The sequence below is a fragment of the Chenopodium quinoa genome, unplaced genomic scaffold (genome assembly GCF_001683475.1).
Source record: "Chenopodium quinoa cultivar QQ74 unplaced genomic scaffold, ASM168347v1, whole genome shotgun sequence".
In the NCBI taxonomy this organism is placed as follows: domain Eukaryota; kingdom Viridiplantae; phylum Streptophyta; class Magnoliopsida; order Caryophyllales; family Amaranthaceae; genus Chenopodium; species Chenopodium quinoa.
In genome coordinates, this window is record NW_018745003.1 from 3383527 (window position 1) to 3398669 (window position 15143).

The 15143-nt window shown below is 48.4% G+C and overlaps 1 protein-coding gene and 1 non-coding gene across 2 annotated transcripts; one reads left to right on the top strand and one right to left on the bottom strand.

Moving 5' to 3' along the window:
- The first annotated feature begins 11957 nt into the window (after positions 1–11957).
- On the top strand, positions 11958–12039 carry TRNAS-AGA. Its single transcript has one exon. It is a non-coding gene; the product is annotated as a tRNA-Ser (tRNA).
- LOC110707646 (pentatricopeptide repeat-containing protein At4g32430, mitochondrial-like) lies at positions 11972–14877 on the bottom strand. The gene has a single exon (XM_021885670.1). It carries the CDS (start codon positions 14717–14719, stop codon positions 12413–12415), a length of 2307 nt encoding a protein of 768 aa, XP_021741362.1. The 5' UTR covers positions 14720–14877; the 3' UTR covers positions 11972–12412.
- Between the last annotated feature and the right edge of the window lie 266 nt (positions 14878–15143).

The window sequence follows — 15143 nt, forward strand, 5'->3', positions numbered from 1 at the left end:
GCTTGGCCCAGCCCAACTGACTTCCGGGCCCAATCCGCCTCCTTCATTAGCCAAGGTATAAAAGCCAACAATTTGGTCAATTCTTGGTAAGACAATAAAGCCTCAAGCAACTAAACTCTTGCACAGCTTTCTCTCTCTAATATACTGACTTAAGCATCGGAGGGGCCTTCCTCGGCGTCCCCCCCGAGGCTAGTTTACGTGTATTTGTTGTGCAGGAAACCCTCGGCTCCTGCGTCGTTCGGACCGAGACCAAGTTCCCTCAAGATAAAAGGATCTTCCGAGATTCGATTGTTTTCATCCGAAACAATTTGGCGCCGTCTGTGGGGAACGCTACTAAATTTCGCGTCAGTCATCAAACACTCCGGCAGTCGCCATGACTAAGAGTGGAAAGAGTTCCAAGAAGGCTAAGAAGGGAGGAGGCCGGATTACGGTGAGGGAACGCCAGCCGGTTTATCCCTCCCCGGAGCAAGCCTCTTCCGAATCGGAGGCCCCCATTTCTCCGGAAAGGGAAGCCTCAAGAGGTCCTAGCCTCCAGGAGGAGAACACCTCGCACCACACTCGGCAGCCGGGGCCATCCCCGAGACCGAGTGGCTCAGGTGCGAGGAACTCCCCGCCGCGCCATAGCGTGCAATCCAGGTCACATCCGCGGGAGACTCCTCCCTCCGGACCCTCCACCGAGGAAGTGGCCAGAGCAGTGGCCATCTGCATGGAGTTCCTTAAAGCTCAAGGGGCTCCAATCCAGATGCCTGATGATCACCAGCCGAGAAACCTGAAAAGGAGGATCGGTCAGGATGATGGTGGACAAGTTCCACCACATAGACAGCTCGGCCAGAGGTGGCGAGGGGACACCCGAAACTCCAGTAAGGAGAGGAGGAGGAACCCTCAACCCTCTGACCACTCCGAAGCTCAGAATTCCATGGGGCCCTCCAAGGACCCGGAATTCGCCCGCCAAAGCGTTCATGAACGCTTGGGTTCGAGGGAGGTGAGTGTGCATAGCCGCCTCACCTTCCCAGAGGATACCGGACCCCACCCAACCTTGTCTCAGCCGGGGACGAAAACCACTTCCACCTCTGAGAGAGGAGGGAGCGAGGTCCCTGAGGCCGGGTACAAGGGGAAGGCGGTCATGGTTCCATCGAACTCGCCCTTCCAGAAGTGGATTCTGGAAGAGCATGTGCCAACGGTCAAAATCCCGGCACATATTACTTACGATGGTACCTCAGATCCTAAGGATCACATTGCCTCTTACGAGGGGCACATGTATCTGAACCCGAGGTCTGAGGCTACCTGGTGTAAATACTTTCCTACGACCCTCAAAGGTGTTGCCCAATCCTGGATCACCAAAGGGCTCAAGGAAGGCTCCATAACCGGTTGGAACGACCTCTCCAACAAGTTCAAGAGCAAATTCTCTACGGCCAACCGCCGAGAGAAGACCACTGCAGAGCTAATGAGTCTGCAGCAGGCGGAGGACGAGAGCCTCCGCGACTATCTGACTCGCTTCAGCAACGAGTCATCCGGAATCACAAGCCTGGATCAAGGCCTGGCCGTGTTCGCGCTACGGAACGGCCTCCAAGCTGGAAAGTTCCTGGACTTCATGGTCATGCATCCCCCGCAGACCCTGGAGGAAGCCTTGGAAGCATCGGATAGGTTCATCCGAGCCGAGGAGTGGAACAGATCCAGGTCTCAGTCTCGTCCGAGAATTGAGAAGCCGAAAGGGCAGCAGCCCGAAGTCTCGGCGCAGAGGAAAGGGAAGGCTAAGGCCTCAGAACCGTCCTCTGCTGCCGAGCCGAAGAAGGAAAGACACTTTCCCTACACGGGAAGGTACGATTCATACACTCCACTCTCCCTTCCCCGTGCTAAGATTTTCAGCACGACGAAGGACGAGGGGAGATTCAAAAAACCTCGTCCGTTGCCTCCCTGGCATCAGACGAGGGGAAAGGACCAGTGGTGCGAGTTCCATGACTCACCCGGACATCGCACCGAGGACTGCGTCCAGCTGAAGGACCAGATTGAGGATCTGGTCCGCAAGGGGTACCTGAGCCAATACCTCGCGGACAGGCGCGAGGAGAAAAAAGCTGAAAAAGATTCTCGGCAGGACCTCAACTTCGCTCGGAAGAAGGATAAGGGACCTCAGGGCAAGGAGTCCCTCGACATCCTGGTTATTTCCGGGGGAATCTCGCGAGGCACAGCCAAACGCCAACTGAGGGGTCTAACCCATCAGATTCATCAGGCTGAGCTTCGGCAGTCCCAGTCACCGGCGCCGAACATCCTGTTCACAGCCGAAGACTGTGAGGGGGTGGTATACCCCCACGATGACCCACTAGTAATCATTCTGGGCATCGCCAACCGCAACGTCTGGCGGACCCTCGTCGACGGCGGTAGCGGGGCGAACATCCTCTTCCGAGGAGCGTTCGACCAGCTGAGGATGGGAGCCGAGCACCTGGCCCCCGCACCCTACCCGGTGTCTGGATTCAACGGCTCTTCCTCGTATCCTGACGGGAAGATTACACTTCCTGTCACCATCGGCGAAGGCCGAGCAGCTAGGAATATCATGGCCGAATTTTTGGTCGTAGATGCTCCATCTGCATACAACGTGATCATGGGGAGACCCCTCATTCACGGCATTCAAGGAGTCGTCTCCACGTATCATCAAATCATGATATACGTTTCAGACGAGGGACGCTCCGAGAAAATAAAGGGCAGTCAAAAAGAAGCCCGCCGATGCAATCACCTCAAGCCATCCACGTCTCGCCGAGGCGACCGTGGCGATGGGGAGGAAAAGCACCGGGACCGAAACGCCAAAAAGCCGAGAGGCTCAGACGTTTCGGCTAATGAAGCCCCAGACAACGAGAAATCTGATGGGGGCCAAAAGGCTGACTCCGCCTCAGAGCCGAACGACTCTGATGGCCAGCCGCGGTCAGGAAAGTCTGCTAATATTGATAGCAGGCCGGAATTCGAGGAATCCAACTCTAAGAGCATGGAAACGGATGACCTGACCGAGTCAATAGAACTGACCGTAGGAGATCCGAACAGATGTGTTAGCATCGGGTCGTCACTGGAGCCAAACACCCGTGCGGCACTCGTTCAACTCCTACGGGCCAGTGGAGACGTGTTCGCCTTCTCAGCCGCAGAAATGCCCGGGATTGATCCGGACTTCGTCTCCCATAGGCTTAATGTCGACCCCTCCAGTCGACCCATTAAGCAGAAAAAGCGGAACTACTCCGCCGAAAAGAACCAGAACATCGCAGCTGAGGTCGATAAGCTCCTAGATGCTGGGTTCATTGAACCCTGTCAGTATCCGGAGTGGTTGGCCAATGTTGTAATGGTTCAGAAGGCAAATGGTAACTGGAGGATGTGCGTTGACTTCACGGACCTGAATAGGGCATGTCCCAAGGACTCCTATCCGCTGCCGAGGATCGACCAACTGGTCGACTCGACAAGCGGGCATGCTCTGCTCAGTTTCATGGACGCATTCTCGGGATACCATCAGATCTTCATGCACCCCGAGGACCGAGCTAAAACAGCGTTCATAACAAGTTCCGGGTTGTACAATTACAGAATGATGCCCTTCGGATTGAAAAATGCGGGGGCAACATATCAGAGGTTGGTTGATCAGGTTTTCGCCGAGCAAAAAGGCCGAAACATGGAGGTTTATGTTGACGACTCAATCGTTAAAAGCATAAAAGAAAAAGATCATGTCACGGACCTAGCCGAAACCTTCGCCACCCTCAGAAAATACAAAATGAAGCTGAATCCGAAGAAATGTGTCTTCGGCGTGAAGTCAGGCAAGTTCCTCGGCTTCATGGTCAGCAAGAGGGGGATTGATGCAAACCCCGCCAAAGTACAAGCTGCTTTAGACCTCCCCGAGCCGAAGACAAAAAGGGATATTCAGCGTCTAGCCGGGAGAATGGCTGCCTTGTCCAGGTTCATCTCACGAGCCTCAGACAAAGGGCTCCCTTTCTTCAAGGCGCTGAAGCTCCAAAATTCAAAAGGCATTGAATGGGGAGACGAACAAAAGTCAGCCTTTCAGCAGCTCCGTGAACACCTGGCTCAACTCCCAACACTGGCAAGGCCAGTCGTAGGAGACATCCTATACTTATACGTGGCGGTCAGTCCAGCCACGGTAAGCGCGGTGCTGCTAAGGGAAGAAGAAAAAGTTCAACAGCCGATCTATTTCGTCAGCCACACCCTGACGGATGCCGAGACGCGCTACCCATTGTTAGAAAAAGTGGCTTATGCAGTGGTGGTGGCTGCTCGGAAGTTGCGACCCTATTTTGATTCTCATCAAATAGCGGTTCTAACTGATCAGCCGTTAGAGAAAGTCCTCGGCAAGGTTGAAAAATCCGGTAGACTAGCAAAGTGGGCTTTCGAGCTCACCGAGTTCAGTATCGGTTATCAGCCGAGAACAGCCATCAAGGCGCAAGCCTTGGCAGACTTCTTGGCCGAGTGCTCCTATCAGGAGACTCTGGATGCAAGGAGGAAAATCTGGACCGTCTTCACGGATGGGTCCTCCACCGTGAACGGTTCGGGGGCAGGGGTCGTCATCACCTCTCCCGAAGGCAAAACCTTCGAGTATGCACTAAAATTTTCATTCAAAGCCTCTAACAACGAGGCCGAATATGAAGCAGCCATTGCTGGCTTAGACCTGTGCATATCGTTGGAAGCCGAGCATGTCTACCTCAAGACAGATTCTCAGCTGGTCGCCAATCAGATCCGGGGGGAGTATGAGGCTAAAGAGCCTTCAATGGCAGCTTACCTCACAAGGATCAAATCGACAATTGCGAAGCTGAGATCTTTCGAAGTAGAGCTGATCCCAAGGGGTCAAAATGCTCAAGCGGACGCACTCTCCAAACTTGCAAGCTCAACTCTGACTGAGTTAAGCCGTTCTGTCTATGTGGAGGTGCGCCGAGAAAAGAGTGTAGCCGAAGCAATATCAATCTGCTGCGCTGCACTCGAGCCGAGCTGGATGGATGACATCCTGGCTTATAAACTCAGGGACGAGCTCCCCGAGGATAGGAATTCGGCCTCCAAGATAAAGCGGATCAGTTCACGATTCCTCGTCTTCGGCGGCCAACTCCTCAGAAAATCCTTCTCCGCTCCATTATTGAAATGCGTGGGTCCAACGGATGCCGACTATATTCTCCGAGAGATTCACCTCGGCATCTGCGGAAACCACATAGGAGGGAGAACCTTAGCCCACAAAGCTCTCAGGGCAGGGTATTTTTGGCCTACAATGATCTCGGATGCAAAGAACATGGTCAGAAAATGCGAGAAATGCCAAAAATTTGCACCGGTAATCCATCGGCCATGCCTAGATCTCCAGCCAATTCTTAATCCTCTTCCATTTGCACAATGGGGGTTGGATATTCTGGGACCCTTTCCCGAGGCCCCATACAAAAGAAAGTGGCTGATAGTCGGAATCGACTATTTCAGCAAATGGATTGAAGCGGAAGCTGCTTCAAGCATATCTGAGCAAACTGTCAGACAGTTCATCTGGCAGAACATAATAACTCGGTTCGGCATCCCAAAAGTTTTTGTGTTCGACCACGGCAGACAGTTTGACAACCTGCCCTTGCGCCGATACACTGATCAATTCGGGATAAAATTGGCTTACTCCGCGGTTTGCCACCCTCAGAGTAATGGCCAAGCCGAAGCCGCAAATAAACAGATCCTTAACGCTCTCAGAAAAAGAGTAGAGGATCAAAAGTCCAAGTGGGTAGAGGAACTTCCGGGAACCCTCTGGTCACTCCGGACAACCGAGAAGGAGGCAACGGGGCATTCACCTTTTCAGCTGGTGTATGGATCCGAAGCAGTGCTTCCAGTGGAAGTGGGCTCAGAAAGCCTACGAGTGAATCTCTTCTCAGCCGAGGAAAATGAGCAGCTCATGAAAGAGTCCCTCGACTTCCTTGACGAGATTAGAGATCTAGCCCGAGAAAGGATGGCTGCACACAAGCTCAGAATGAGCAAGTCCTACAACCGAAGAGTCTATCAACGACCTCTCAGAGTTGGGGATTTAGTTTTGAGGAATGCTGCAGCTGTTCAAAAAAGTCGCATTCATGGCAAACTCTCAGCATCTTGGGAGGGACCTTATGAAATTTATCAAGAGCTTCAGCCCGGTACCTTCAGACTCAAACAAATGGATGGCACCGAGCTGAAAAACCATTGGAATGCCGATGTGCTCAAAAAATACTATGTGTAAATCCTTCGGATAGTACAATCTATGTAAGTACACTGATTTTGTTTATAAAAAGGCCATCGAGCCAGTGTTCATTCAGATTGCGTGTATTCTTTAAGTCTTTATGCTTTCTACGGTTTTTCAAAAATTCAAGGTTTCATTCGGCGCTGTCCGGGGTATTGCATAATGATGCCTTGTACCTCGGCAAGCCGTAAAACCTGCCAAAAAAAGATACAAGCCCGAAGTATTGCATAGTGATGCCTTGTACTTCGGAGAATCTGTTCCTTTGGGCAAAAAGGCCATAGACTTATCCGAAACATAGCCTAAAAAATAGGAACTGATAAAGCCCCGAAGTATTGCATAGTGATGCCTTGTACTTCGGATGAATCAGTTCCGGGTGGTAGTTGCAACTCTGAAGTATTGCATGATGATGCCTCGTACTTCAGATAAACTGCTGCCCCGGCATGGTGTTTCGGATAGTTGTTCCCTTGGATGAATTGAAGAAAGTGTCACAAGAGTACCATCTCTAGAGTGAAAACTCTCAGGTGGGAAATCAGTACTTTAAAAACAGATGTAGAAAATAAAGCAAAGTGTTCAAAGATCCTCGGCTTAGCCGAGAAAAATTATCAGCCATTCCAGAATTCAGAAGACCTCATCTTCAGATTTCTGGGGGGCAGAGGGAAATAGAGAAATGGCACAACTGATCTAATACCCTTCAGCTCAGCCGAAGTTTGATACTTATGTCAGTTTTTTCACAAGATGAAAACATCCGAGTACAAACGGCAAAAAGAAGTCTCAGCAGAAATGATTCTCGCTAGCCGAAGTTCTGCACTTAGCAAATATTTGAAAGATCATTCAAAGAAAGCAGTAAAGTGCGAAGACTGGTAAAGCGAAGAAAAAAAAAAATACACAAGAAAGCTGAGAAAGTGAACTTCTTTGAAATAAAAATGTTGAATTACAAAAATAGTCGGCAGCCGCCCACAAGCGGAAAGTAACAGCTGCCGAAATACGTACAGGCAAACTAAAAATATAATAAGCTGTTGTACGATAAGGCAAGCTGAAGCAAAAAAAAACAAAAGGCAAAAATTCAGAAAGCGGCAAGTCTAAAGTTGAGCGCATGATGAACCGCAAGATTCTGAAGACGACTGCCCGAGTTCCTATGCTTCAGCCTGAGGATCAGACTGATCAGCTTCATTGGGCCCAATGGTGGTCTCAGCTCCAGCAGCAGAAGAAGCAGGCTTTGCACTCTGCCGAGCCTCCCTTTCCCTCTGCTCAGCCTCCAACTCCATCCTCTCAGCTTCTTCCGTTGCTTCCTCAGCCTTAAGGATTTCAGCTTCGATTGGAGTGGCATACTTCATGTGAGGGTCTTCGGGATCTTGGACCCATTCAGCACATTTGGACCAGTCCAGCTTCGGCTCAGCATGAAGGCAGACCCTTCGGCACACTCTGAACCCGTTTCTAAAACCCATTTCATACTCTTCTTGGGTATAGATACGGACTTTGAGTAGAGCCTCAGCATCGGCCAACTTCTTCTTCGTCTCCTCCAAGTCTTCCTCGGATCTCTTCAGCTCATCGACGAGCTTGGAGGAGGAGCCTTTCAGCTCGGTAAACTCTTGCTGAACCCGGGAAGCCTCGGCCTGAACTTGGACCATTTCTTCCTTCTTGGCAGTGAGCTGATCCTCAGCCTCTTGTAGCTTAGCTCTTTGAGCTTCAGCAGCAGCAGCAGCCCTTGAGAGTTGGACATCCCTAGCTTGGAGCATCTCTTCAGCAGCCATTCTGCTGGCTTCAAGAGATTCTAGCTGATGCTGCACTTCAGCTTGTGCAGCAGCTCCTTCTTGGATTCGGCTCTCGATAGCAGCCTTGAACTTGGAGATGTCCACCCCCAGGTGCTCTTGGAGGAATTTTTCCCCTTCCATCAGTGGGGGAAAAACTTCCTTCTCCATAGCGTCGCAGAAGGTCTGGAGGGCTTCAGCAGCCTCTTTCTCGTACTCCTCAGCCTTCTGCTGCTTCTCTTCAGCTGCTGCCTGCTTCAGCTTAGCAAGCTTTAGCTCTTCCTCGGCTACCCTTTGATCGTGCTCGGCAGCGTCCACCCTATCTTGTAGGGAATCTATCAGCTCTACAGTGAGAGTCTGATTGTGCACGAACTGAAAACAGGGGCACAAGTTAAAAAAGTAAAAAATAATAGCTGAAAGGTTGAGTTCAGAAAGAAATCAAGGCAAGGAGAATTACCTGCATCATCAGCAGTTGGTTGGACCTGGCAGGGTCAGGAACTGATCTGCTGGATTCGCCCATCCCAGCAGTGGCCTTCAGCGACCAAATCCTTGCCCTATCTACTTCGGACAGGCCAGCAAAATCGCCGAAGTAGGCTGCAGCACCTTCTCGGTTCTGACCCCATATGAGGTCCCAGATGTGGTCTGGGACTGGAATTCGGGGGGCCGAGAAACCCATTTCTCCAGACTGCAGCGTCTGGAAGGAAGGGAAGGATGACGATGGAGCCTCTTTAGCTTTGGGTGGCTCAACGTCCTCCTCCTTCTCAGAAGAGTCAATTATTGTGACCTCTTCTTCTTCAGGTGTGAGGACGAAGGCCCCAACCTCTCTGGCAATGTCCGCCGTGAAACCCTCAGCACTGGGCATCACGGCGTCTCCATCCTTGTCCTCGGCGGCACTCTCTCGAGCTTCTTCCAGAACCTCTCCCTTAGGTTTGGGAGTTCTCTGATCCACCTCCATCTCGGGGGGTGGCGGAGAGGCCCTTGGGGGTGATTGAGGCGGTGGCCGGGGAACCCTCGGCGATCCATTGCCTTCCTCGGGTTCCCTTATTTCAACGCCGATGGTCATCGGCCTCCGCTGAAAGTCATGCGGGCCGATGATGGCCATTCTTCGGCGCCTCTTCTGAAGCGGCTGCTCGTCCATACCCGAGTCTGAAGACTCTTCTTGTACTTGGTCTTCGGGACGAACAGGGGCTCTCCCTTCCCTGTGTCTGCTGCTCTCTTCAGACTGTAAAGGGCAGGCAGGGGGAAGAATGTGAAAAAAAAAAAAAAAAAAAAAAAAAAAAAGAAGAAGAAAGACAAAGTTAAGTCTAAAGGCTCACCGAGGTCTTCAGCAAAGCCTCGTCTTCTTCAGCTGCCCTAGCCGCAGCTTCTTCAGCAACTCTGGAGGACCCTTCTCCACCTTCACAAGCTTCAATAACCCGTGCAACCTCTTCGGCTGTACGGGCAGCTTCAGCTTCTTCTTCCAGCAGCTGAAACAAGGGATCTCTCTTCTTCCACCAAGGCTTCTGCCTCTGATACAGAGCAACAACCTCAATTTGGAAGTGGGAAGAGTCTAGGTGAACCTCTCGGCGCCTTGGTTCAGTGATAGGGGGAGCCCGATCAGTTACGACTCGTTCTCGGTTGACGCCAAGGCGAGCGTAATCAATGCCGACGTTGGTCTCGTCCCGTTCTGAAAAAGAAAAGGGGAGAAGTCAATTCAGTTAGTTCGGCACATCACAAGAAAGCAAAATGAAAGAAGAAAAGAGATAATTAAAAGGCCTCGGCCCCAGCCGAAGAAGATTACCATCCCTAAACTTTCGGCTGAGGCCGACAGCTGCCAGCATATTCTCTTGGAAAACATAGTGCGTATCGGGGAGCCAAGTCTCCGGGATATGCTGCATTCGGCCGCTGCCTCCCCGGTTCGGCAGCTTGCCGAAGATGTTCTGCTGATTAAGGTTCGGGTCTGGCCCGCTATCTTCGGGAGGACCTAAACTTCCCATATCAGGATCCGGCTCGGCAAGATACCGGGGAGCGCTGAAAACGTAAGGGTGGCTCGGCTCCGTGGGTGCCCTAACCCAAATCCATTGACCTCTCCAGTCCTTGTCTGAAGAGTCGTTCGGCCACATGGTTAGGAACGGGGGCCGAGACTCAATCCGATACCACCCAGAGCCATGGCATCCGTGCCCACTTTGAATGTTTGGCACTAGCCGATGGAGCCTTTTGAAGCAATGCAGGTTCGGCACGTACCTGAAGAATTTGCAGACCCATAAGTACGTCATTACCCTTCGGATGCTGGTGGGGGTCAGCTGGCACAGGGAAATGTTGTAATGGATCAGCAAGTCTCGGACGAATACGTCCAAAGGGAACCTCAGCCCATACTGAAGCTGTCTCGTGTACACCCCCACATACCCCGGGGGTGGACGATGGATTCTATCGGATGCTGAGGGCATTCGGCACCAATATCCATCAGCTTCAAAAATGCCGTAGTGCAACTCAATTTGCTCGGCAAATCGATATTGATCGGCGTTCTCTACCCACCATGAGTAGGGGCGGTTCTTTATCATGGCCGAAGCGACTTCGGCATTCTCCCACTCTGAAAACCCAGGGAGGATATCCCAAAGGACAGCGGGAATTTCATCGTCCCGTCCAGAAGCACTCGGCTCATCCGTTCTTTGAGGAGGAGCCGAGGAAAGGGGAGTCGCCCTAATCCCATCAGCAGGGTCAGACTCTGTCCTTCGTCCATTCCAGGTCCCAATCCTGTCCCTGGGATCGGGGATTAGCCTTGCTCTTCTTGGAGCACGGGCTCCACCTCTAACTCCCCTCACCATTGACGAATTTCGAAGGAAAAAGTCGAAAAAGGGGAAAGAGTGCAAAGTCGAAGAAAAATGAAATAAAATCAAAGGAATTTACCTTGATCTGAAGCAAAAGCCGCCGATTTACGAATTGGTAGTGACAAGTCTCAGCTTCTAAGCTTAATGCTCGGGGAATTTGCGAAGTTTTGATGCGGGCTCTTGAGCGCTCTTGAGAATTCTGGGTTTGTGTTGATGAATGAGTGGGGAGAGAAGACGCGCCTCTATTTATATCTCCAGAAATGGGAATTCAAGGAGTCTGCGTTTCAATTTCTCTCAAGCACCCCACTAAGTAACCGTTAAACACACGACCTTGCAGTTAAATCGCCCACTACCCGTCCAACTTCCGCAATTATCCACATTAACTGTTGTTATCTCATTAATCATGGGTTAATTACGGTTTAAATTCACATTTTTGGATTAACAAATCATTCACTTCCCTCCTTTTCTGATTAAATCAAACCCGACCCGTCATCCTTCCAAATCGGGTCTGGGGGGCAAGTTGTTTGGGTCCAATTTAGTCCAATTGGGCCTGGTCACTGAATGATCCAATTAAAAGCCCAAGGTTAAGGTTCAACTCTCCAAATGTGCTAAAGTCAAAAATCAACATCCTCAAAGCCATGTCAAGGTCAGTCAACGGCCCAATCAGCTTGGCCCAGCCCAACTGACTTCCGGGCCCAATCCGCCTCCTTCATTAGCCAAGGTATAAAAGCCAACAATTTGGTCAATTCTTGGTAAGACAATAAAGCCTCAAGCAACTAAACTCTTGCACAGCTTTCTCTCTCTAATATACTGACTTAAGCATCGGAGGGGCCTTCCTCGGCGTCCCCCCCGAGGCTAGTTTACGTGTATTTGTTGTGCAGGAAACCCTCGGCTCCTGCGTCGTTCGGACCGAGACCAAGTTCCCTCAAGATAAAAGGATCTTCCGAGATTCGATTGTTTTCATCCGAAACAGGAGTTAAAAATATAGCTCAATTTACTTGTTTTTGGTCTTGAGAGTTATGTATGATTGTACGTCATATGAATACATTTTAACAAGTAGTGTTAATGTGTTATTGATTTAGTTACGTAAAATTAAGCATTTTTCCATTAAACCAGTCTTAATGATTGATTTGTGTGGGATTAGTTATTCATAGAAATATAAGAATGATTAATATCATAGCTAATTAATTGTTATACATCAGCAAAGTGAGCGTGCCGGAGTGGTTATCGGGCATGACTAGAAATCATGTGGGCTTTGCCCGCGCAGGTTCGAATCCTGCCGCTCACGTTTTTTTTAATATATTTTTCCCCTTTTTTGTTCCTGATAATCTAATATCATTATGGTTTAAATCTGTCATGCAGTGGTAACTGATATAGGTTCTTTCCTGTATTTCTGACAGAGGAAATTCATTATCTGGATAATAGATTTCTCTTGGATTTCAACGCTTTCGTGCCAATCTTCCAGCTTTGCTGATAAATTTCTGTATATCAAAGGGTTAATTTGATGTACAGCAGCTCAGTGGCAAACAGTTCAAACTACATGTGATGTGTTTCAGGCACTTACGTACGAAACTTCTCATGTGTAGAGAATTCGGAGACATAAGTGTGTAATAGCTATCTTAACATCCTGCAAAATTTTATGTTTTCAGCTTCAGTTGAGATCAAAGAAGCTCTTCATCTTTCTCAAACACTTTCATTTCGAGTCCTAACCATCCTGCCATATAGCAGATTTCCTCCGACCTTGGATGAGATGTATCATCTGAGGAGAAACCATGCATACTCAATGAACCATCAGTATTACCTACATCAGCCCAGCTCAATCCAACTTCTTTTTTAACTCTGCTATCTCTCATCTTCCTCCTCAGTATAGCCACCTTCTCCCAGTCTCCATTTAAAGCATACAAATTTGACATTAGAACATAAGAACCCGATTCTGTAGGCTCCATTTCTATCAAAGCATTGGCCATTCTCTGACCCATCTCTATATCCCCATGAGTTCTGCATGACCCTAACAAGCTCTGCAAGGCCGAAAATGATGGCCCTTCAGGAATTTGATGAAGCAATTCCTCTGCCTCTTTTAATCTTCCTGAACGGCCCAACATATCCACCATACAAGAATAATGCTCGGCTGATAGCTCAATCACACTATCTTTGATCATCAAGTCCCAAATCTGTTGGCCCATATCAACCATGCCCTTTCTCCCACATGCTGTCAACATCGAAAGGAAAGTGATAGAATCAGATTTTACACCTTGGTTTCCCATCTCATTGAATATTTGCATAACAGAATCATAGTCCCCATGTCTTGCGTGGGCTGATATTATTGCTGTCCAAGCGAATTGTGTTCTTTGAACGGTTTCTCTAAAAATCCTCTTGGACTCATATAGGCTGCCTCGCTTTCCATACATATCAAGGAGAGCAGCTGAAACAATTGCATCGGAATTCAGTCCAAGTTTCAACAAGTGAGAGTGGCTTGCTTGACCATGCCTGAGTGAAATTGCTTCAGCAGATCCAATTGCACTCAAAACACTGCCAAATGTATACTCATTTGGCAGGGTTTCAGATAATGCTGAGCAGAATACCTCAAGAGCTTCTTGGTACATCTTGTTTTGGTCATATCCAGATATCAAAGTATTCCAAGACACAGTATCTCGGCACTGAAGCTCCTCAAAAACCTTCTGTGAATCCCCCATTGACTCAAACTTCGCATACATGGTGATCAGACTGTTAGACACATTCAATTTTGACACAAAGCCAGTCTTTAGACAAAACCCATGGATCATTCGACCTTCATTGAACAAATCCCCATGTGTAATGGCATGCAGTAATCCAATAAAGGTCACTTCATTCGGGTAGACTTCATCTATCCTCATATCATGAAAAAGGGAAAGTGCATGCTCTTGAAAGACAGAAATCATTGTAGTCCAAGAAACCACATTTCTTTCAGACATGGTTTGAAATACTAGCTTGGCATCTTCATTTTCCTCGCACTTTGTGTAAGTTGACATTAAAATATTACAAACAGCACAATGTGCTCCATATCCAGCCTTTATACTCAAACCATGTAGCAGCCTACCCATTTCCAAAAGTCTATCATATCCACAAACAGAAATTGCAGCAGTTATTGAGACATTATCTGGTCTCACATTATCTCTCAACATTGCACAAAATGTACATATCATTTCCAAACCATATCTTCCATCTTGGCTATACCCACATAGTATCGCATTCCAAGATACTGAATCCTTGGTGGGCATCTCATGAAACACTCTTTCAGCTTCGATTATTCGACCCCATCTTGAGTACAATGTGATAAGCGCATTGCCAATGAAAACCTCACATTTAAACCCCGATTTCACTATGTTTGTGTGTAATTGGAATCCAAATAAAAACCCTTTATCATCCAAACAAAATGACAGCGAGGTAGTGTAAGTAACAGGGTCAAAAACAACGCCTTTTGCATTCATATCAGCTGCAAAACACAAAGCATCATCTGTATTCTGAAACCCCAACAGAACTGTGTTATAAGAAACAGTATCAGGGTCATTCATGCTGCTAAATATACAAAGAGCGCGATCAAATTGCCCTGATTTACAGTAAAAACTCATCAAAGAATTTGACACTGATCGATATTGAATAAACCCAGATGACACAGCAAAGCTGTGAAGCATTGCACCCGCTTTCGGATCCCCACGACAAGCTTTAAAGGCGATAGCAACCGCGTCTTCATCAATCCCATTAAGATAATTATTCTGCAGTTCTGCGTTGAACACATTTAGAGCTCTGTAACCAAGGTTTTGACGTATGCAAGTAAGCATGTAGTTGCTGATAGAAGTAGAATTCCGTTGAGGACTTTTGTCGAACACATGGTGTGCATGGTGGTTGATTGAATAATATTTGCCAACGCACAGTAGCCATTGAGGGGTTGATGTAAGGTGGGTTTTGAAAAATAATTGACGGGCTAACATTAGACTCTACGGTCAGTGTTACCTGACTCGCAACGAGGTTTTAATACAGGTAATAGGTACGGTATCACAATTCGTTACCTAATTTTGTTATATAACTCAATATACGTATTACAATATCGTATCAGAATAAGTTTGTGGGGGAGATTAGTGAACTAAGTATCACAATCAATTTGCTAATTTCACTCTGTTTTTGAAAACTAAGTTTATGATTTTGAGATGAATTTCGCTAGGAAATAATTTCATGTGAAAAACAGGAAAGTGATTTACAAGGAAACAGTCCACATCTAATTATCTATTTAGGTTGGTACGATCAATTGACAGCAATTGTAACATGTTTAGTGCATGAGCTACAAGGCCAACAACCATAATGCTAATGCTAAACTTATTCATGTGGACACGGCTAACTTAGGGGCATATGGTCTAT